This window comes from Vombatus ursinus, unplaced genomic scaffold, assembly GCF_900497805.2.
Source record: "Vombatus ursinus unplaced genomic scaffold, bare-nosed wombat genome assembly UNPS02012179.1, whole genome shotgun sequence".
NCBI classification, from domain to species: domain Eukaryota; kingdom Metazoa; phylum Chordata; class Mammalia; order Diprotodontia; family Vombatidae; genus Vombatus; species Vombatus ursinus.
In genome coordinates, this window is record NW_020951957.1 from 11,953,284 (window position 1) to 11,978,550 (window position 25,267).

The 25,267-nt window shown below is 34.3% G+C and overlaps 1 protein-coding gene across 4 annotated transcripts in view; it reads left to right on the top strand.

Moving 5' to 3' along the window:
* Positions 1-25,267, top strand: part of SCLT1 (sodium channel and clathrin linker 1) — a 256,899-nt gene that overhangs the window by 85,722 nt on the left and 145,910 nt on the right. For all 4 annotated transcript variants that reach the window (XM_027857572.1, XM_027857573.1, XM_027857576.1 and 1 more), the window contains 3 exons: positions 1,336-1,406; positions 12,724-12,814; positions 14,066-14,157. In XM_027857572.1, coding sequence (XP_027713373.1) covers positions 1,336-1,406; positions 12,724-12,814; positions 14,066-14,157 — 254 coding nt within the window. The remainder of the gene's footprint in view (positions 1-1,335; positions 1,407-12,723; positions 12,815-14,065; positions 14,158-25,267) is intronic.

The window sequence follows — 25,267 nt, forward strand, 5'->3', positions numbered from 1 at the left end:
ACCATGCTGGCTCCCTTTTTATATGCCACATTGCTGTCCAGACTTTGAAGCCTAACTTAGATTCTGTTTCCTTCATGAAGTCTTCTCTGATTCTTCTTCTTAGTAACTTTTTCCTCACACTCAATATAACACTTTGTTATGCAATTCTCTGATGGACTTAACTTTGATATATTTTATCTGACTGCACCTATGAAGTATAAAAAGATCTAGAGAAAGGTCAGTACTTTTTGTCCTTTGTGAAAGATGTATGGGAGAATGGAGAATATGGACATCAGATGAGAAAGCATTAATGAATTGTCAATCAGTGAGCACTTATTAAGTGGTTACTATGTGCCAGGCACTGTGCTAAGTGCTATAGATGAAAAAAAAAAAAGACAAAGACACTCACATTCTAATGGAGGAGACAATATATAAATAACAATCTCCGTCATCTATTTCTATCTATGTAGATATTATATGTATATTATATATTATAATACAGATATTAAATATAGAGAAAAAAGAGAGGGAGGGAGAAAGAAAGAGAGAGAATGAGAAAGAGAATGAGAATAAATGGAGTACAGTCTCAAAGGGAAAGCACCAGCAGCAGGTGGCACTGGGAAGACTGTAAGTGCAGAAGGTCAGATTTGGGGTGATCTGCATTGAAAGAAGAAATATCTACATGGATAAAATTACAGATCCATTGAATTATTAAAGTATAGCCTATGTCAAGTATTATTAAGTTATAAACTATGTGAGATCACACTCCATGCCTTATTTAAACTTTGCAAATCTTCCAGCAGCTAGCACAGTGGCCTGTAAATAGTAGGTACATATTGTTTATCGTTGAATGAATAAATGAATAGTGTACCATTTGTAGATCTCAGTGCTTAACGTAATGTCTTAAACAAAATAGGCTCTCATATATTTATTGATTGATTTGATTTGTCAGTTGAAAATTGGAGAAAGGAGTTTAAACTTGATAAAGTAGCTAACCAGTAGCAAGATGAAAAGAGTGTTTTGTCAGATTAGTCTGATGGTAGTATGTGTTGTGGATGAGTTAGAAGAGATTAGAGGCAGCTATTAAATATTTGTTGCAATCTAAAAAGTGAAATGATAAGGACCTTAGTAGTGTAATAAAATCAGTGATACAAAGGGAAGTTGGTTCCATTACCTGAGAGTCCTGGAAGTAAATTGTCTCACTTAAATGCCTACATAATCCCAAAGTCAATTTAATCATCATTATTCATTCTTGTTCTAACAGGAATCTTTGAGTCATTGTCTTATCCTGTAATTAATCCCTAAAAATCAGTCTTAAATATGCCATTATTGAATTTCTATTTTTTTTCCTTTCAGACTAACCAACAGTTTCTGAAAACAGTAACTGAACAGAACGTGGAAATTGAGCAACTACGCAAACAACTTAGGTATTTTGGTGAAAATGAGAATTCTCTCAAATACTTTTATTATTAGTAGTATTATCATAATGCCTTTTCTTATTTAAGGGATGTTAAGATATTGTGGCTGTATTCCAAAGAGAATTGCCCTCCTCCTTGGTCTGAATCATTTTAACCTTCTTGGCATTTCTCCCAAACCCCATAGTCAGAAATTAGAACTCAAATTTCTTCAAATTGTAAGATCCATTTTCCTATGATGGCAGCATTTCAGAATGAGTATAGAATCATGATAAGGCTTCAAAGAATTGTCTTGGACAGAAGCAGTGAAATACATTTTGTCCTAATATTATACTGAGACCATTTAATGTAGTAGATGAAACTTGGAGTCAGTTTGAATAGCTTGATGCTTACTAGCTGTTTGACCCAAGGCAAGTCAACTGACTTTTTTGTACCTCTGATAGCTCTCTAGAGATTTATCTGCTAAGCTATAGAAGATTGCATAAATGTTGGTGATAGGAGTTTCCTAGAAGATGAAATAGATCCTTTCTATGTTAGGTAATATCATATTAAGTTTCCAGAAATGAATTTTGCTCTTAGATTTCTTTGCCACATTTTCTTCCTTTTATTAATTAAATATTTTTACCTAAAGTCTTTGTTTATGGTGCTCATGATATAATTGTACTTTTTATTACCAGCATTTCTACTAGTAGATCATTATTGTGCTTTACTCATTGTTTTAGAAGTTTTTATAATGCAGCTTAAAATAATAGTAACCCACTAATTATAATATCATACCTTACTTTGCTGATGGTCATTATACTTATTTTGGATTATTTACCTGATCCAAAGGAACAAATACATAGCAGTCTTGTATTGATTGGATAGCATTTTCAGGAAATGTAATATTGTTCTGCAGAAATTAACAAATAAAAAAAATTTTGTGCACATTACTAGTTCATCAAAAGTTTAAATAAATTCAATGAATTCTTATCTAGTCCAAACAGGAAGTAGTTTCAGGATGGACAGCTGATAGATATAATAGAGAATATTTTAAACTATGGGTATGATTTGCTTCAGCGATCCGTTCATTCCTCTAAAGGTATGGGTAAAAATAATTCATAAGTTGCATTGTGCTTTAAATGTAACAGGAGTGGTCATCACTTAAAGGAACCTTATATGGCTTAATAGACATAATAGATATATATATATATATATATATATATATATATTTCTTGAATGAAGGTGTAGTGGAAAGAGCATTAGCTTAGAATTCAGGTTACCCAGCTTTAACTCTATTAGCTATGTCTGAAATTGGTCAAGCCACTGGACATCAGTTTCCTTTTATGTAGAACAGCGGGGGTGGTTTATATGATTTATTACACACACACACACACACACACACACACACACACACACGACTTTTCACTTTCTCTTATCTTCCCATATCCAATCATTTGCCATGTCTTGTCAGGCCTAATTCCACTGCATTTCTCGCATGTATCCTATTTTCTCCACTCATGCCACAAACACTCTAATTCAGGTCTTCATTACTTCTGGACTAGACTATTTCAATAACCCACTAATTAGTCTCCCTGGTTAAATCTCTCACCTCTCCAGACAGCTGCTGAAGTGATATTTCTAATTGACAGATCTCACCCTGTCATTACCTTTGCTTAAAAGTTCCAGTGGCTCCCTATTACCTCTAGGATCAATTACAAACACCTCTCTCTGTCTGGAGACTTCCGCTTCCACTGTGTGTGCCCGATATCTAGCTTCAGATGAGAAAACAAGCAAGGCCTTTCTCTGACCAAGGTCCTTTCATCTCTTGCTTCATGTGTCCCCTGAGGAAAGCCTGCTAGAGTTCAGTGGAGTAACTTCAATTTAAGCCAGCACAGGGCAGCTTCTACTTCCTGTTGTCAGGCTGATCTCCCAACCTCGACGTGGAGAACCTCTGGTGCAAAGAGGAGCAATTTTGATTTTAGTTCTTCCATCTCCTGCTGCTGCTTCTATCACTTGAGGGAAGAGTTAAGAGGGATGTTGGTAGGGAGTAAGACTTTCATCTCCTACTGTATAGGTTCAACTTCCATTTTTTTCTGTGGCATTTCCTGCCTAATCTCTAGGCTTCAGAGGGGCGACGAATTGTGAAACAGGACCTAATCTGACCTTGTGCCTTCCACTTTGTGCTACATGTTTCCAGTCCAATCTCTAGCCTTCTTTGAGAAGAGAAATGATACCTTCCACTCAATGATAAGCATTCTCCTTAGTTTTTTTTTTTATTTTAATTTTTTTTATTTTTAGGCAATTGGGGTTAAGTGATTTGCCCAGGGTCACACAGCTAGTAAGTGTCAAGTGTTTGTTCTGAGGCTGAATTTGAACTCAGGTCCTCCTGACTTCAGGGCCGGTGCTCTATCCACTGCGCCACCTAGCTGCCCTTATGATGAACATTCTCACACCTGGTCATACCCTACACATCCCAGTAATTCTGAACCACTGTAGGTCATCATCTAAACCCTACTCATATCCCCTACTATCCTTGATGTCTGAATTAATTATTGACTTATATTCAGAGGTAATGCAGAGAAAAACTTTAGCTCAGCATGTCTCAATTATCATTAATTCCAAAGTAATGGAATTTGAACCAATTAGGTTTGATTATACCTAATAAGGTGCATTATTTTGACTTCTCTTACTATTTATTGTTTTGTTGTACTTAAAAAATATATCTTTAAATGTGTTTAAATTTGTTTTATAAATCATTTAAACCTTTCCTGGTGAATGTTTTGATTATTGTTTTCTCAGTTTTGTTAATCATGTGATAATTATCTCATCCAATTTAATTTAAATTCATTTTAAAGTATTGATTTTTATTTCCCATGTACTGATTTTTACTTATAAAACTGTCCCAATCCGAGTCTGCCTGAGGATGGACTTTGGATTTCTAGTCTGATCAAAATGACTAACCTGTATAGAGAGAAAAATGTACATATTCTTATTTCAGACAGAGCTGATTTCCTTTGCATGATATTCTTTTAAACAGTTGGCCGCTAAGTCAGAAAGTATTTATTAAGCCCTGTGTTAGAGTCTTTACTTTCAGAAATATCCTAGATTTCACTATTTTTATTTTCCACTGTGTTTGTCACATTGTTTTTAACTGTCTTCTAGTAATAAGGAACAAAACTCTTCAAGAGTATTTAGATAAAGGCAGTAGTAAAACACAGCAGAAGCTTAAAATGCTGATAGTTTGTTTATACTTGTCCAACACGTCCCCAAATCATTTTTTGTCCCCTTAAACCTGACTATCTAAATCTCTCTGTTTCTGTTGAGGGCACCACTGTTCTTTCAGTGGTGAGTTTTTTTAGGCACCCAGGGTTTCATCGTATTTTTTTAGTTTTCTCTATCCTTCATCCTGTGTGTCCAGTCACTTCTCTTGTCATTTCTATCTCCACAAATCTCTAGCATCCATCCTTCTTTCTACTGGCAGTGCCACTATCCTATTTCAATCCCTCATTGCCTTTCATCTAGATTATTGTACTTGGCTTATTGGTCTCCCTGCATCTGGCTTCTCCCTTCTCAATTTTATTCTCAACACAAGCATCAAAATAATCTTTGTAACTAGATGACTTGCTAGCTCTTCAAGAAACTTAATATTCTGCACGCTGTTGCATGCCTGGAATATTATTCATCCTTAACTTCATGTCTCAGATTCTTTATCTTTATTCTAGATCCAGTTTAATTTTCAACTCGTTCACAAAGCCTTCTCAAACTTCATAGTTTGCTGGTATTCTTTACCCATTCAAATTCCTTTCTGTTTACTTAACTATATATGATATATTGCCCCAATAAAATATAATTCTCCTTAAAGGCAATGTTTTTGTTTGTTTTGTTTTGTTTTGTTTTATTCTTGGTGCCTCGCACAGTACCTTGAGCATAGTAGGTGCTCAAAATTTGTTTATTGAGTCTAATTTGAATGGAAGAATTTAAGTCAATCAACAAAGTTAATTGTCAAATCAAACTGCCAAAGTTCAGAGTTTAGGGTTTTTTTTTTGTTTTATTTTTTAAAATTATTCTTTGACTAGTTGAGTCAGTCACATGACAGATAGGTTGGCTTGATCATATTTGTAGAACGTTTCATAATGATTCAGGTTATGAATACTAAATATCATCATATTATTCCAAGATAAAGGTATTTTTAAAAAAAGGACTTAGTAATAATGAATCTGGACATCTGCAAGTACTCTATCTGCCAAAAGCAGAGTAGCTGATAAATTTTTGGCTTTCCTTAAGAATAATTTAAGTCTTCAGAAAGTAGGAAAAATGACAAAGAGAACTAATATTCTAGATCTTACCTTGACTTAACAGACTGGCAGGCATCCTAGCTTTTGGGAGAGCAAAATTAAGAAGGTACAGAGAAAGGATAGGTAGGATCCCATGGACTAAAATTATTATAGGAAAAGTTGACCGAATAATAGTGGGAAACCCTCAGAAACAAAATGCCAAAGTTAGAAACAAGAAGAGGAATAAGAGGATCTGCTTAACCCTTATTTTCTTTGGTAGCTCAAATGATCAGAACTAGATAACATTCTGAAATAATTGGTGAATGTAATAATTGCTCATGCATTGTCAGTGCTTTGTCAGATATTTTTCTGATATCTTAGAGAAGCAATTCTCAAAGTGTGAACCAGTGGTCCCTAGAGGTCTCTGAGACCCTTTCAGGAGGTCCACAATATTAAAATTATTTTCATAATAATACTAAAATCTGTTAATTTCAAATGTAGTAAACATTGATAGATATAATATACGTAGAAGATTTTCAACAATTTTAAGTGTAAAAGAGTCCGGGGCGGGTGGAGAGAGAGAGAGAGAGACAGAGAGAGAGAGAGAGAGAGAATCATTATCTTACAGAATGAATAAAGTTCTTTAGGACAAAAGAAGAGTAAATCTTTCCCTTATTTTCAAAATAGGGAAATGAGGGAAGTTAGCCAGTTCTAAATATATAGGTATAGGTAACTTAATAAATATTTATATTTTTAGAGGTATTTTTTGAAAAAATAGCTAGATTGACTTCATTTCATAACAGAATTCTAAGATGTATTATTACAGGGAAGATTTATGAACATTTAGGAAAAAATATAGAAATTACTAAGAGCCAACATGGCTTCACTAAAAATAGGTCATGCTTAATTGATGTTACTACTAGACTGTTAGATCAGGTAAATAATTTATACTTATTATACCTATATTTCATCAAGGTATTTAACAAAGTGTCTTATACTATTCTTGTGGCTAAAATGAAGAGTTGGGCTAAATGATAGTATAGTTAAATGAATTTTGAACCAGTGGAATGACAACTCAAATAAGACCATTAATGGATGATGTCAGTTTGGAGGGAGATTTCTAGTGTAGTACCTGCCTCATGGACCCACATTTCATCCTTTGTTGTGAAATTTTTATTTTCCTAGTGACTTGATTGAAATCATAGTTGCCTTATCAGATCTGAAGATGATATGAACCAGGGAAGAATAGCTAATATGTTGGGCAAGAAGGTCAGGATCCAGAAAGATTTTGACAGGGTAGAACTATGAACCAAAAGTAAGAAAGTTGCATTCAATAGAAATGTGAAGTTCTAAATTTTGGTTCAAAAATTCAGCTTAAGAAGAAAAAGATGTGAGAGATATAGCTAGATAGTCAATGTTAAAAAGATTTGGCTTTTCATATTCAATCCATGTACAATACAAGACCTCATTAGTTTCCTTCTGATCATAAACATCAGGAAAGATATAAAACAGAGAGAAGATGTATGTGAAGAGGGGATGACAATGATAGCTGGAGTGCAGGTGTCCTAGTTTGAACATGAGAAACAGGTTTATGAGAAAGTTAATAAGCTCAGTTTTGGACAAAGTTGTAATAATAGCCCACATTTAATGTTTATAGAGCTCTCTATGTATTTCATCTCCTTTGAGCTTCACAACAGCCCTTTGAGGCAGGTGCTTTTTCTCCTAGTTTAAAGATGAAGAAATGTCAGGTGAGAGTTAAGTGACTTTCCCAGGTTCACTTGAGTAAGTGTCAGAAGTACTATTTTAACTCAGGTTTTCTGAACTTCCATAGCTGGTGAACTTGAGGTGCTGGTGGAACCCCTACTTGGAGTTTAATTTATTAAATGCCTACTATGTGCCAGGTACTGTGCTTGGTGCTGGGGATATAAGGCAGAATTGAAATAGGCTTTTCCCCCAAAGAACTTTGCATTTTTTGGTGAAGACAACATGTACATATTTAAATATATACAATATATACATATGAAGTAATTCTTTTGAAAATGGAACTAACAGCTGGGAGACATTAGGAAAGGCTTCATATAGACCAGGGGTTTTTGACCTTTTTAGTTTCGTGGGCCCTTTTGGGTGTCTGGTAAAGCCTATTGACTCCTCAGAATAATGTTTCTAAATGTATAAACAAAATGGATTAGGATTATAAAGGAAAACAATTATATTTAAATAGTTATAAAATATTTTAAAAACCAAGTTCATGGGCCCCAGATTGAGAACTCCTGATTTAGAAGGTAGTGCTCGACTTTTCCCCTGCATGGACTGCCATACTTTTTCCACACATCTACCTCTTGGTTTCCTTCAAGACTCAATTCAAACGTCAAGAAATTTTTTGAAGCCTTTGCAATCTTCTAGTTGTTAATATATTCCCTCCCCAAACTACTTTCTATTTATTTTTATATATCATATGTATACTTGTATATGTGTCTAATCCCTTAGAATGTAAACTCCTTGAGGTCAGACAATATTGTATTTTTGTCTGTTTTCCCAGTGCTTAGCCCAGAACTTGGCATATATAGTAGGTGCTTAATAAATGGTTCTTGATTAACTGATTGATTAAAGGAAATAGAGGATATAAGGCTTCCTCAAAGCAGAGGTAAAAAGGGTATGGGTTTTCTGTATGGGGGACAACCTACACAATTGCATAGAGATGGGAGATCGTGCATGAGGAATAGCAATAACCAGTTTTGGCTGAACCATAGAGTTCATGAAAGGAAGTAATATATAATAAGGCTGGAGAGTTATGTTGAAGCCAGGTTATAAAAGGCTTTAAGTGACTTAATAGGAATTTGTATTTGTGTTTAGAGGTAATAGAGTGCTGCTAGAATTTATTTTGCTAAGTGGCGTGGGTAGATTTGTGTTTTAGAAAAATCCCTTTAGCAGTGTCATGGAGGATGAACTGGAGAGGGAAGAGAATTGAGAGAGGGAGATCAGACGTGGCTGTTGCAATAATGGGGGCGAAAATTCTCCAATTTTCAAAGGATGTGAATAGGCAGTTTTCAAAAGCAGAAATTAAGCTTTTAAATAACCATGTTAAAAATGCTTTAAGTCACTAATAATTAGAGAAATCTGTATTATAACAATTTTGAGGTTCTAGTTCACAACCATCAGATTGGCTAAGTTGACAAAAAGGAAAATGACAAATACTAGAGAGGCTATGGGAAAGTAGGTACAGTAATGCCTTCTTGGTGGAGCTGTCAACTAGCCATTCTGGAAAGCAACTTAAAACTCTGCTCAAAAAGTTACTAAGCTATATAACACCTTTTAACCAGAGTACCACTATTGGCTCTATATACCATGGAGACCAGGGAAAGAGGAAGAGGACCTTTATGTGCAAAAGTATTTGTAGCAGTTCTTTTTGTAGTGTCAAAGATTTGGAAACTGAGGAGGTGACCAGCAGTTGGGGAATTTCTGAACAAGTTATGGTATATGTATGTGATGGAATACTATTGTGTTATAATAAATTACCAAGGATACAGTTTCAGAGAAACATCAAAAGACTTGTATGAAAGAATGTAGAGGGAAGTGAGCAGAACTAGGAGAAAAATTTACACAGTAGCACCAATATTGCAAAGATAGATAACTTTGAAAGACTTAGGAACTCTAATCAACACAGTGACCAACCACAGTTCTAAAGAACTCAAGATAAAACATCCTACCCACCTTCTAATAGAGAGGTGATAGACTCAGAGTATAGATTAAAACTTTTTTTTTTTTAGATAGCCAATGCAGAAATTTTTTTTGTTTAACTATATATGTTTGCAACAGAGGTTTTGTTTTTCTTGCTTACGAAATTGAGGAGTGGGGTGGGAGAGAGAGAATGTGGATCTGAAAATAAAATTAATTAAATTTTAATAAATAAAAAAACTAATAATCTAGGCAAGAGGTGATAAGGATGTTAATGAGGGTGTTAGCCATATGAGTAAAGGAAAAGGTATAGACATGAGATGTTGGTTGGGGAAAGTAAAAATGAGGAGTCCAGGGATGACACTAAAGTTTTAGGCCTGGGTGACTGGGGATGATGTGTCCTTAACACTAATAGGAATGTTGCAAAGATGGGAAAAGGTTTTTGGGAAAAGAGGAGTGATTTTCCAAGTGAGGAAACCAAAGCTGTAGGAAGTGAAGTGATTTGTCCAAGGTTATATCAAGGATGGGATTTGAACATAAGTCCTCTGACTGTAGAGTCAGTTCTTTTTCTGTTGTATTACATTGCCTCCCTTGGGGTTTGGTCACAAAAGGGAGGAGAGATAGAGGATCTTTTTGTCAGGTGGGGAAGACCTATACATGTTGGGAGGCAGCATAGAAGAATCCAGTAAATTGGGAGGGATTGAAGATTTGAGTGGTAGGTAAAGGGAGAAGGAGAATGAAGGGCAATCTCTCCTTTTCCAGAGGAATTTTCCTCTCTCCTGTATTGTGATTTCCCCTTTCTCAATTATTATTTTGTTTGTTTTTTTAATTTTAAATTTGATAATTGTATATGTACAGGGTTTGGTCTTGGTAAAGAGATTGACTCAGGTTTATCCCTTTATTGTTAAGTTTTATATTGAGATTCCAGTTAACAAAAGGAGTTTTACTTAGTCATGACAGAGAAAAATACTCAGCAAGGACACTGAGTTGATTCAGCAGTGTTAGAGTATCTTCCATCTCTGTGGTCCATCATGGACCTCCAGGCAAGCAGCAGAGATGAGCTAAAAGCTTCCTCTGCTCAGTTGCCTAGGAAGTTATGTCAGTGGCTGAAGCCTGTATTCCCATGAGCCAATTGTGTCTCAAGGATGGTTTCAGTACCCTTTCAGGGTACCAATATCACCCTATAAAGGGGGGACTCAGCTATTCCTTCCCACCTGGAGGCAGGAGGATGGAGATGTAAATTAAGGGAGAAGAGAGACTTTACAGCAAATGACCTTTATTTTCTGAGTAAAGTATGAAGTAATGTCTTTGCTGAGAGTGAGAGGCAGAGATTGTCTTCCTAGACCAGGAGGCTTGAGAAGAGAAAATTGTATATAGCTGCTCTGGAGAGTACAATAGATAATCAGTTAGGGAGGATTAAAAGAATTTGTTTGCTGCAATAAGGGTCCAGTTGAGATTAGATAAGTTAAATTCTTAATGGACTCAGTCATCAAAGTTGCATGACTTCTCCAGAACATACAGCTATGTTATGTAGCATATAAATAGGAGCAAAAAGCAAGTGGATGGTTGAAGTGATCCAGACGTGGCTTTTAACACTGCATGAGCAGCAACAGGACAAAGGAGCAATAGTTTAATGTTGCAGTGATGAACTATAGGGTTGAAATTGAGAAGGAAGAAAAGCAAAATCAGAGAAGTTGTTTAGTTATTGGAAAATGTAGATTCGGAGAGGTGAATTCAGGAGAGTTAGATTTGTGAGTTATCCTCATCTTGATAATTGAAGCTGTGGAAGTGAATAAGATTCTCATTACTAATATTGTCCTATATATTTTTTTCTGCCTTATCTTTGACAAGTGTGAGAACTATAAACACAGAAGACTTTTATAAAGAATTGTGGAGAGTGGCATCTTTCTGTTTTTGAAAAGAATTTGCACAATATGACAGTTACATATTTTAAAAATATTTGGTAGAATTTCTATGTGAATTTACCTGGTCACATAGCAACTCCTACCTGAGATTGATTTATTTAAGCTTTTAATTTTCTGTTGTATCAATTTGGATATTTGTTATTTTTATAAATATCCATTTCTTTTATATTTTAAATTAATATTTTTGACATACAGTTATATGAAAGTCTCATATATTTATATTTATCCTTTCTGTATTTGTAATACTTTCTCCTCTATCAATTATTTTAATTTTTTCTTAAATCAAATTTGCTAATTATTTCTAAATTTTATTAGTTTAAAGGAATCCTTTTTATTATTATATTTTTAATTTTATTTGCTGTTTTATTAATTTCTCACAATTTTATTTGTGTATTCATTTGATGTGTTAATTCATTAATTCTCCAATTTAAGTACCAAATAACCCAAATGATTGTTTTTTTCTTTTTATCTTATGCTTAATTGTGTGTTCTTTTGATGTATTAATTCATTAATTCTCTAATTTATTTAACTACAAAATAATTCAAGTTATTGCTTTTTTCTTTTTATCTCATGTTTGAAAAACTATATGTGGAGTTGTATAAAGAACTTAGCACCAAAGACTTGTATCTGGAGTCAGATCACATGAGTTTATCCCTCATCTGGTACATAGTAGCTCTGAGGCCTTGGATAAGTCATTTAAGTGCTCTGGAAAATCTGGTCTTTGGGAGTTAAGGAAGTGATGATTTAATATTTTTTTAATGTGTCTAGTAATATTGACTGGGGACTTTTTAAAAACCAAATTATGTGGCACTTGGCTTTTTAAGTGATTAAGTTAAAACAAATCTTTGCTCTATTTGGCAATTAAAAGTTGTATGGGGGACCTCTTAGTTTCCCAAACCTTCTAACTTTCCTTCAGCTAGTAGTTTATTTAAGTGTGGTGCATAGGTAACATAGGGCAGCTAGGTAGTGCAGTGAATAGAATGCCAGGCCTGGAGTCTGGAAGACTTATCTTGCTGAATTCAAATCTAGCCTCAGACACTTACTAGGTTTGTGACCCTGGGCAAGTCACTTAACCCTGTTTGCCTCAGTTTCCTCATCTGTAAAATGAGCTGGAGAAGGAAATGGCAAACCACCCCAGTGTCTTTGCCAAGAAATCCTTAAATGGGATCATGAAGAGTCAAAACTGAAACGACTGGACAACAATAACAAATAATAATATAAGACATATTTCATTTTCAAATACAGTTTCAATGTTTATCCTTTTGGTACATATTCCTGTAACCTATTCCTTTAGCTATTTGAGGTCCATCCCAGGACTTCTCAACTTTTTTCTTTAAGAGTTACACCAGTGCAGATTGATAAGACTTTTTCATTGACAAAATTCACAGGTCAGCAAATTCATAGATCAGCAATTTCAACAAATATAAGCTATATAATATTTTGTGAATTAATTATTCTACTTTTCTTTTTCAGACAAGCCAAATTAGATCTCAGAGTTGCTACAGCAAAAGTGGAAGAAATGACCAAATTAGTCGAAGATCTTCAAGGACAGATGCAAAAGAAGGTATTCAGATATTTCTAAGTTAAGAATTTGTATGCATATCATCAACCTTCTTGTTTATAAGATAATTTTCATTTGAAGTTTAGACCTCCAAAGATTGAGAGGAGAGTTAGAAGTTATGTCAGTCATTTTTTTAATCAAAATATTAGTGAAATGAAAATAATGTGAAACTTTCTCAAAAATTTGGAGAGATTTAAAGAAAGAATTAAATTTAGGTTCAGTCCACCTAATCAATGAGATAGGATAATTTCCCCATAGCATATAACCTTCTAAAGCACGTTATTATAAGATGATTTTTCCCCATCTGTTGAAAAGTTTAGTAGAAAAAGTAGATTTGTATGTGACAGGGTGTTTTACTACTTAAATTTTTTTTTAAATTTCTGCTTTATTATATGGAAGTCTTCATTGCAAAATGAAATATCAGCTTTCCAAATAATTTTAACTGATACTTTTAACTGATTTTTCCCCAAATCCTCCTACATTTATCATTTTGTTTAGTTGTCTAAACAAGTTTCAGATAATTTTAAGTTTAATTATTTTGTTAAACTGTTAATAACACTAATTTGTTTGTGGGAGAATCAGCATAAAATGGGGGAGATGTTGAGATTGCCTGTCAAGCACTAGCCTAGCTCCTTAAAAGATACCATTACTTCTCTACTTTGTAGAGAAGTTAGAATCAGTGTAGCAAATATGTAACAAATAACATCTATATAAAATGACATATTTGTTCTATGCAAAATAAAATGTTTGTATTTAGCTTGTCATTTTTTAAAAATAGTGCAGCAATTTTATTTTAAAATAACTTCACTACCTTCTTAAGTCCCAGGAAATATACTTAACACCTACTTTGCTTTTTTATTTGCCATTTGGAAAATGCTAATGTAGTTTAAAATTAGCATGATTTTTATTGGTCATTTCCTTGTGCTTTTGCCAATATTCAAGCATTAAAATTCAGGGTAGTGTGTTGGATTTCTTCAATTTGTTTTATAGAAGTAGCCTAAAGAATTTATCTAAATTTGTTAATAGTGGATAATTTGTAGTGTTTTTGGTTTTTTTTTGTAAATATGGGATGTGTTTGTTACCTAATTATATGACAAGTATAATTTGAGAAGTATTACACCAATATGATTTTATTCCTTCAATCTGTCATAGTAGTATCACAGTAAATTTAAAACTTTGAATCTATGCTATGTAGTAAAGTATTGAGTTTTATGGGACTTTTGAAATAAATATTCTAATTTCTTTGGTTTAAAGGTAGAAGATATGGAATCTGCCCAAGGAAGAGAGGAAGCATCAGACAGGCGGTTACACCAGTTACAATCTAGTATAAAACAGCTAGAAACAAGGTAGGTTTCTAAAAATCATAATTAAATATGATGTGATTTTCAGTATATCTTCCCACCTAGCTTTATTACTTTTGAGATTGTTTCTACTGCATGCATTATTTTAAAATTTTTATTAATATCTTTTGCTTTTTCATTTTCTTAATCTATGAATATTCCATCTGTCCCCTTCCTTCACCAGGCAATCGTATCTTGTAAAAGAGGGGAAAAAGCAGGTCAACAACACTAAACTATGTCAACTAAATATCAAAAGTGTATGTGATATTCCATTGCTCCCACCTCTCCAAAGGGAAGGAGATACGTTTTCTCATCTGTTCTTCACAGCCCAAATTCTCCTTCCCTTCTGTTCCTACCTCCTCTTTCCTCTCTCCTCACCTCTTACCTCACCTCACCCTTCAAAGGAAGTATGGAAATGTAAGATAGTATCCTCCCAGATCTCAGCTAAGCACCCTTGGGACTAGGAAAAGCTCCCCTGTCACTGATATAGCTAATTAGAGATAATTTTTTTTTTTTACTCTCTTTTACTTTGGTGAACATTTTATGAGCTATTAAAAAAATCCTAAAATGCCTATTCTTTATATCACTTGCAATCTCAGTATCTCCACTGCAAGTCTTCCTTTAATCAGGGTTAAAATTTAGTCATCACATTTCTTTCAAGTATGAATTTCTACATAAAAAATTTGAATTTCATATAATGAGATGAAAAGTCATGTAATATAATGAAAAATTACAAATTTGAGTTTGTTTAGCCTAAATTGAGCTCTCACTATATATTGCTTGAGAACCCTTTTATTCATGTCTGATTGACATATTAAACTATTCACAGAAGCTATTCCAAAGATGCTTCTCTGTCTTCAAGGTCCCAAAGACACTTCAGTAGATGACCTCATGTCCTATTTTGCTGAGACATCAAAGCCATCTGTTGTGCTTTCTCCTGTCTCACTTACTCCATGCCTCAAAACTTCTGTGTGTTTACCATTTTCATTTCCAGTGCCCAAGTGGCCACTTGATGATGGAGTGTTCCATCATAATCAAACAAGGCTAACTCCTCTACTTGAGCCCTTGTTTCAGACTCCTAATTGGCTTCTTTGGAGTTTTTCCCATTGGTCATTTCCTTTCTTTTTTTCTCTTATTTTTCAATTTCTTCCTATAGTCTAGTTCCTTTCCTGATGCCTATAATTATGCTCAAGCAAGAAAGAAGAAAATCAGATCATTATAGAAGGGAATAATAGACAATTGAGTAAATGTAGAAAAGTGAGTTTTGACTAGGTCTTCCTTCTTCTCAATCTAGATAGTAAAGATTCAGGTCATTTTTCTTAGCCTAAAGGGTAAAAAAAAAAAAGACAAATTTTGCCTTTGTCTTTGCTATTTAAAAAAGAGAATAAAAGAAGATAGAGTAGAAATTTTGTGAGACCAACATAGAGGGGGGTGTATGTTCCTAAAAATGACATTGTCATGGAGTTTTTAAAGGAGTGATTATTTTAATTTGCACATTTGAAGGTGTAGACTTATTTTTCATGTGTTTTGCAATTGTGTATTTATGAAACTAATATAATTTAACATAAAAGTTTTTTTTTCACTGAATATTTATTTTCTAGAGAGAAGTCAGTTCTGTTAGCAAGCTTGGACATTTTCAATGCCATGTTACGCTATATTAAGGGGAGATAATCATAACTTGTGCAAGACTTATAAAAATCTTCTATATGATATACATTTTGTGCTAAAATAAAATTCTAAAGATGATCTACTAATAATATTAGCTAGCATTTATATAGCACTTTAAATTTGCAAAACGTTTTTACCAGTATCTCATTTAGTTCTCACAGCAATGTTGAGAGAGAGATTTTACAGATGAGGGAACTAAGGAAGACAGAGGTTAATAATAGTTAACATAATAATAGCTAACATTTACAGAGTTAAGATTTATATATGTGACAAGCACTGTGCTAAGTGCTTTACAATTATTATTATTATTGTTTGATCCTCACAGCTATCCTAGGAGGTAGGTACTATTATTTTCCCCGTTTTACAGATGAGGAAATTGAAGCAAATTGAAGTTAAGTAATTTGCCCAAGGTTATACAGCTAATTAGTGTCCAATTCTGGAACTGAACTTAAGTCTGACTGATTTCAAGTTCAGAGTTCCATCCACTGTGCCACCAAGTTGTGTCTTCAGGGGATCTGTGTAACTTTGATTGTCGAGGTCTCAAGTTTTAACTAGATCTATTGCTGATTTGTTTCCTTTTCTTTAGTAGACTACTCAAATTCTTTTTGTTTCTGGCATCTATTTTATAAAATGCTAATTAAAGTAATTTTCCTGTATACATGTTGAGGGCTTATTGATTTGCATGCAACACATTGAAAATCCAAAAGAATTTTGTAATTACAAAATGTTGATGCTACTGTAATTTTCTTCCATTCTAAAGATTAGCACCATTTGGTTTATTTATCTATTTTCCTATCTATATCTATTTTTCTAAATATCTATTTCCTAAATATTATCTATTTTCTCCTAAAATCTTTTGAATTAAACTGAAAGAGAAAAACCCTGAGAATATTTTCGTATATGTTTCTGTACTAAGAATGAATTTTAACTGCCAGAAATTCATAGTCAAATCATAATAAGTGAATTCCATTGCTTTTTTGTTATAATAGCAATAACTCTCAACATACTTCTTGCTTATTCCTAGAATACATAATTTATGCCACTATTTCATTGTTTAGAGCCTTCTTTCTTAAATTTCAAAGTCATAATATAGCCTGAATTCTCCTAAGAAGGCACAGAGTGCATATACTTACATCAAAGATAAAATGATTAAAGAAAGTCCAGTTGTCAGCACTCTTCTCAGAAGAAATGTTTAAGTGAACACTGACTGAGATCATATTAAAATTAATGATCAAGAAATCTCTCCATATGTTTAATACAGTAGTGGAGGCAGAGTTGACAATATATATGCCATATAATTACCCCTAATTTGTCTAACCTATAGTTTTAGTTGTTATGGCTAAACATTATTGGAATCAGTTCTTTGATTTTTTGACTATGAAAAAGTTACATCTTGAAAATCATCTTTTGTCCAGAAAGGGACATAAGTATGTTTTACTTGTCTTTATTTTTTTTTTTTTTTGGTGAATCCATATCAATTGGTCAGCCTTTTTGATCTCTTTTAATCATTTACATATGTTTCATAGAATGAGCTCTTGGAACTCATCTATTTTAATTCCCTCCTGTTTTAAATGAGAAAACTATGACCCACTAAGGTAGGATGACTTTCTCATTTTCATATAGTTAATTGGTGATGAAGAAAAACATCCTTATTCATTCCATTATGCCAGACATGTTTGTGTACCTTGGACTTTATTGCATCTTTGCCAAAAAACTTAAATTAATTTTATGACTCCTATGCAAGAATAGTTTTATTGTAGTCTAGGTTAGTTTATATACTTTTCAAGAAGAATATGGAAAAATTTGTACCCTGATTAGCAAGGGATAGGAGTTAAATTAGTAAAGTTAGTGCTTTTACAATTTAATTTTATATTTCCTATAGACAGATTAGGAAAAAATGACTTCCTGGTTGAATATGATTCCCAGGTTTTTTTTTAGCATTGTTGTGCCCCGTTATGGTACACTTGTGATCAATTCAATAAATGTTTAATGAGTTCCTGTTATGTTGAGTACTGTGGGGATACTGGATGAGAGGTAAAGTTTAGATAAGAAAACAGTCCCTATCTTCATGAAGATATTGTAAATAATATATACTCAGTTTTGTAATACATTTATTTGTTGGGTGAACATAGGATCAGCAATTAATAAGCAAGTATTTGTCAAGGGCTTACAATGTGTCAGGCATTGAGCTGGGCACTGGGAATAAAAATATGAGTGAATCAATCAATATTTGACAATTAGCTTATATCATTTTAACTGACAAGATTTATAACCTTGGGATTATCCTCACTCTCTCCTCTTTCATACCACCTCTTCAGTCAGTGCCAAATCTTGCCATTTCCATATTTACATCTCTCACATGCTACTCTTCTTCATAAACACAACTACCACTTTAATTCAGGGCTGCATCACCTCTTCCCTAGATAGTTGCAACAGTGCCTCCTCATTCAGCTCCCTGCCTCAGTTTCTTCTCCTTCTAATCCTTTCTAACACTAAACCAAATAAGTTTCCTTAAGTGCAGATATGACCACGTGGTTTTCCCACTGATTCAACTCCAGTGGCTTTTTATTGTCTCTGCAATAAAACATAAACTCCTCATTTTAGCTTTTACAGTCATTCACAACCTGAATCCATCCTATCTTTCCAGCCTTGTTGAATATTAATCCTTTTCCTACACTCTGCAGTCTAGCCAAACTGGCATTCTCTCTGTTCCTGGCATTCCATATCCCATCTCCATATCTTACACTGGCCATTCTCCATGCCTAGGAGGGACTCTCTTCCTACTTCTACTTCATAGAGTTCCTCTTTTCCTTTAATCCACAACTCAAGCACTAGGCTTTAGCCTTTCCTAATCCCTCCAATTCCCTTCTTCCCAAATTACTTTTTATTTAAGAAATATGTAATATCAACTATATGTGTGTGTATGTATATATGTGTTCATGTACACACATATACATATATGTATCTATTCTCTCCCCCATTAGAATATAAGATCTTGATAAATAGAGATTATTTGATTCTTTCTACTTATTCCTGGTACCTTGCACATTTTAATAAGATTTTATATATGAATATTATAATTGATAATTATTAATGATTGATTTCTAGCAGGAGAGACAACATATGCATATATAAGGGGAAGGAAAAAGGAAAAAAACATTTAGATAGTGCCTGCCATGTTCCAAGCACTGTTCTAAGTTCTTTTTTTTTGCTTTTTGGTGAGGTAATCAGGGTTAAGTGATTTACCCAAGGTCACACAGTTACTAAGTGTCATGTGTCTGAGGCTGGATTTGAACTCAAGTCCTCCTGACTCCAAGGTCAGAACTCTGTCTACTGCGCCACCTAGCTGCCCCCCTAAGCTCTTCACAAATATTATTTCATTAGATCCTCACAACAACTCTTTGAGGTAGGTGCTATTATTTTCCCCATTGAGAGGTTTCATGTAGAGGGATTCTTTGAAGCAGAGGTGAGGGTAGAGTGCATTCCAGGCATTGGGGATGTCCAGTGCATATGCAAAGAGAAGAGAAATGTATTGTCATCTTCAGGAATAGAGATAAGGCTAGTTTGGCTAGATCACATTGTATGGATGGGGAAGTAATGTCCAGAGAAAGATAGGTTGGCATTAGGTTGTAAAATACTTTAAAGTTAATCAAAAGAGTTTCTGTTTTTTTCCTAGAGAAAATACGGAGCCACTAGAATTGATTGAGTAAGGGAATCACATGTTCAGCTCTGAATTCAAGCAAAATTACTTTAGCTACAGTGCCTGGTACATAGTAAGTGCTAACTGAATGCTTGTTGACTGCTGAGTGTGACTTTAGGAAGGTCTGAAGTGAGTAGAGATTTGAAGAAGGAAGACCAATGAGGAAACTAATTGTAATAATCTAGATGAGAGGTAATGAGTGGCTGACTAAGGTGGAAACTATGTAAATAGAGAGAAGGAGTGGATGTAAAAGATTTTGTAGAGTTAGGAACTGCAAAATTTGGCAACTGGTTGGTTAGACGGAGTGAGGCAGAAGAGTCTAGGATAATGCCATGGTATTACACATCCAGGAGACTGGTAGGTTAACTGGTGGTTACTTTGGTAATAATATGGAAGCCTGGTAGAGGGGTAGTTTTGGGGATTTGGGGAAGATAAAGCAAGAGTTTTTGTTTTTTTTTCATAAAGAGCTAAAAATGATTTTTATTTATTTATTTATTTTAAAATGAGAGTGGTAGAAGAAAAAGGGGAAAAGAAATTAGAGCTGTGGAAGAACAATGTGGAAAGAAAATTAACAGCTTGCTCAAGAATTAACCTGGCTCAAGAATTAACCTTGCTCAAAAAAATAACTCCTTCAAAATTAGAATTAACCAGTAGAAATTAATGATTCCCTGAGACATCAAAAAATATTAAAATAAAGTCAGAAGACTGAAAACAGTAGAAGAAAGCTATCTTTTATCAAAAATAGCTAAACTGGAAAAGAGATTGATGAAAAAGAATTTCAAAATTATTGGACCATCTTAAACTCATGACCAAAAAAAGCCTAGACATTGTAATATTTTAAATGAAAAAAGATCTCTTAGAACCAGAGGGCAAAATAGAAATAGGAAGAATCCGCCAGTTACCTCCTGAAAGAAACCATAAAATGAAAACTCCTGCGAATATTATAGTCAAAATTCAGAGTTTCCAAGTGAAAAACAAAATATTCCAAGCAATATTAAAGAAAGAATTCAAGTATCAAGCAGCCACAACCAGGATCATATAAGGTTAGCAACCACCATCACACAGGAACAGAGAACTTGGAATATGATATTCAAGAAGGCAAAAAATCTAGGCTTATAATCAAAAATAACTTACCAAAATTGAGTATAATTCTACAGGGGAAAAATAGACTTTTAAATGAAATAAAAGACTCCACGAATTCCTAATGAAAATATCAGACCTGAGTATAAAATTTGACATACAAACCTAGGCATCAAGAGTACATAAAAAGGGAGTAAAAGCAGTGACTTGCTTGAGCTCTCCCCCAAACCCCTTCAAAAACCTGTAAAAAATGACTCTAAACAAGTTTTAGAGCAGCAGAACCCACAGAAAGACAGAGTGAAACAAATTCCCAGCCTAAGACAACCTGGATGGTTGATAGGAAAGGTCTGTTGCACAGGGCTGGGAGAGGAGCGCAGTTCAACGTGGTCCTCACAGGCAAAAATGGGGCCTCAGGGAACCCAGAGCAGGCCTCACAGTACTGAATCACGAGTAGCTGTGGTAGTTTCTAAACTTCTCAACTCACAAACACCAAAGACAACTTAGAAGGTCATTGAGAATGGTCTGTCAGACCTCGATGAGAGAGGATCACAGTCTGGCCTCAGCCCTGGGGCAGCGGCCATAGCAGCAGCAGTCGCTTCTGGAGCTCTCAGTCCACAGACTGTGGGGGGATCAAGCAGCTGCTCAGAGGGAGATTGCAGGGATCTCTTTGCTGGTGCTGATGCAGTATTGTCTTGCTTTGCATGTGCTTGGATCTGGTTTGCAGTCCTGGGTGGCAGACCTGGGATGAGGAGGAGTGCTACCATGGTGGAGTTTGTGGCAGCTGTGGAGAGGAAATCCTCCTCACAGTTCCAAGGCAGAAAAGAGTGCTTGTGGTTACTCATAGACCAGAGTCTGTGCCTTTGCCTTTGATCATAGCACCTTGGAAGAATGGAAAATTTACAGGTCCCTAGAAGTGTCTCTGAAAACAGCTACACAAAACCCCTGAAACTTGGGACAGTATACCCTCCACATGGAAGCAGAGCCCTACCTTAATAAGGAGTTTATAACTCAAGTAATTGGCTGGGAATATTAACAAACAGCAGAAAAGAACTCAGACCATAAAATCTTACTTTGGTGACAAAGAAGATCAAAACATATAACTATAAGAAGACAACAGAGTCAAAGCTCCCACAACCAAAGCCTCCAAGAAAAGTATGAATTGGTCCCAGGCCATGGAAGAACTCAAAAAGGAAATCCAAAAGCTCACTGAAGAAAATAATTCCTTAAATATTAGAACGGAGCAAAAGGAAGCTAATGACTCTATGAGAAATCAAGAAATTATAAAACAAGAGAGGGGGGATGATTAAAAGGCAAGCAGATTGGGGGAGGGGCAATCAGAAGCAAACACTTTTGAGAAGGAACAGGGTCAAACGAGAGAATAGACCAAGGGGGGTACGGGATAGGATGGAGGGAAATATAGTTAGTCTTTCATAACATGACTGTGTTGTGTTTTACGTGACTACACATGAGGAGGCTGGGTGGGGAGGGACAGGGAGAGAAAAAATAGAAAACAATGTGAAATATCTCATTGGAAAAACAACTGAGCTGGAAAATAGATCCAGGAGAGAGAATTTAAAAATTATTGGACTATCTGAAAGCCATGATCAAAAAAAGAGCCCAGATATCATCTTTTAAGAAACTATCAAGGAAGACTGCCCTGATATTTTAGAACCAAAGGGCAAAATAGAAATTGAAAGAATCCATCAATCACCTCCTGAAAGAAATCCTAAAAGGAAAACTCCTAGGAATATTGTAGCCAAATTCCAGAGTTCCCAGGTCAAGGAGAAAATATTGCAAGCAGCCAGAAAGAAACAATTCAAGTATTGTAGAAACATAATCAGAATAACTCAAGATTTAGCAGCTTTAGGGATCAAGATTTAGGTATCAGAGGGCTTGGAATATGGTATTTCAGAGGTCAAAGGAGCTAGGATTACAACCAAGAATCACCTACCTAGCAAAACTGAGTATAGTCCTATATGGGAAAAAATGGTCATTCAGTGAAATAGAGGACTTTCAAGCATTCTTGATGAAAAGACCAGAGCTGAATAGGAAATTTGACTTTCAAATACAAGACTCAAGTGAAACATGAAGAGGTAAACAGGAAAGAGAAATCATAAGAGACTTATTAAGGTTGAACTGTTTGCAGTCCTGCATGGAAAGATAATATTTGTAACTCTTGAGACCTTTGTCAGTATTAGGGTAGTTGGAGGGAAAAAAATTATATGTATGTAGATAGATAGATAGATAGATAGATAGATAGATAGATAGGATAGATGGCACAGGGTGAGTTGAAGATGAAGGGGTGATATCTGGACAATAAAATTAAGTGGTGAAAGAGGATTATACTGGGAGAAGGAAAAAGAGTGAGGTAGAATGGGGTAAATTATCTCACAAAAGAACAGACAAGAAAAGGCTTTTACAGTGGAGGGGAAATGGGGGAAGGTGAGAGGGAATGAGTGAATCTTATTCTCATAGGATTTGGCTTAAAGAGGGAAAACATACACAAATGGGGGGGGAAGGGACAAGAGAGCAAGGAGATGGTAGAGGGGAGGGTAGATTGGGGGAGGGGGTAATCAGAAGCAAACATTTCTGAGGAGGGACAGGGTCAAAAGAGAGGATAGAATAAACACGGGACAGGATATAATGAAGGGAAGTATACTTAGTTTTATACAACATGACTACTATGGAAGTCTTTTGCATGACTACACATCTATAACCTGTATCAAGTTGCTTGCCTTCTCAATGAGGATGGGTGGGGAGGAAGGAAGGGAGAAAATTTGGAACCCAAAGGTTTAAAAATACATGTTAAAAAAAATTGTTTTCACATGCAACTGGAAAATAAGAAATACAGGAAATGGAGTATAGAAATCTATCCTGCCCTACAGGAAAATAGAAGGGGAAGGGAATAAGAGAAAGGGGAGGGGGGGAGATAGAGGGAGGACAGATTAGGGGAAGGGGTATACAGAATGCATGTCATCTTGGGGTGGGGGGAGGGATGAGATGGGGAGAAAATTTGGAACTCATAATCTTGTGGAAATGAATGTTGAAAACTAAAAATAAATTTAAATTGCATTAAGAAAGAATAAAAAAGAAAAAACTCAATAAATAGACAAAACATTAGCTAATCTGATTTTTTTAAAAAGTAGGTGAGCAACTGAATTGCTGATATCAAAAATAAAAAGGAGAATTCACAACAAATCGATAAAGGAAATTATTAGAAAATAATTTGTCCAATTGTGTGCCAATAACTAACAATGTAATTGTATTAATATTCACAAAAATATAAAATGCTCAGATTAGCAAAACATATAGATTATGAAGATCTCATTCTTAGAAAATAATTTGAACAAATCATAAATGAACTACTAAAACAAAACTCTCAGGACTTGGTGGAATTACACATAAATTCTAACAAACATTCAAAAAATAATTATTTCTATTACACAAATTATTTTCAAAATTGGGAAAGGATACCACCAAATTCCTTTTACCATACATATGTGGTCAGGATATACAAACCAAGGAGAAAGTCAAAACAGAGAAGCAAAAATATAGACCAATATCCCTAATAAATTAATGTTTATACAATATTTTCTAAAAAATATATTAGCATAGAGACTGCATCAACCTATCAAAAAGATTATGCTCTATGATGAGGTTGATCTTGAGCTAATAATGCACCATTATAAAACAATAAGCATAACAGATCATGTTAATAGAACAGTCAAAATCACAAGATTATATCCATATATGCAAGAAAAAACCTTTGATGAATTGCAATACTTATTTTGTTAAAAATAGTAAAAATTATAGAAATAAATATATTTTTCCTTAATATGATAAATAGCACTTGTATAATATTTAATGAGAATAAATTGGAACCATTCCAAGTTGTCCATTGTCACCCCTGTTGTTTTATACAGTTCTAGAAATACAAGCTATAGCAATAAGATAAGAAAGAATTGAGGTAATAAGCATAAGTAAAGATGAAATAATTTTTGCTTTCAAATGATTGGATGGTGAACTTAGAAAAACCCTAGTGAATCAAGTCAAAACTTAATTGAAACCATAATTTTAGCAAAGAGTTAGTATATAAAACGTACCCTCAAAAATCCTTAGCTTTTCTGTATAATACCAACAAAACACTGTTGAAGGATCTATAGAAATTCTATTCAAAATAATTATGAATATATAAACTAATTGGGAGTCCTTCTTCCAAGGTGTATATAGAAACTACATAAATAGAACCCTAAAACACTCTTTACAGAAATATAGACCTGAATAACTGGAGATATATTAATTGCCCATTATTGGATCTGACCAATATAATAAAAATGACAAGACTCCCTATCTTAATTTATTTATTATTGCCAAACCATATTAACAAAATGTCAAATTATGATGCTAAAAAATTAGTAATAAAAACTCAAAAATCAAGGGAAATCATGAGCAAAAATTGAAGAGGAAGAGACCTAGCAGTATCAGATCTCAGAGTATTACAAAGCAATAATTATCAGAGATATTTGGTAAAAAGAGAAAAGTAAGTCAGTAGAATAGATTAGCTACAGAACATACAGAAGTACATGAACTCAGTGTGTAGTGTTGAGGAATCCCAAAGACATCACCCTCCCCCCAGAAGTACTAAGTCAAAGATTCAACATTACACAA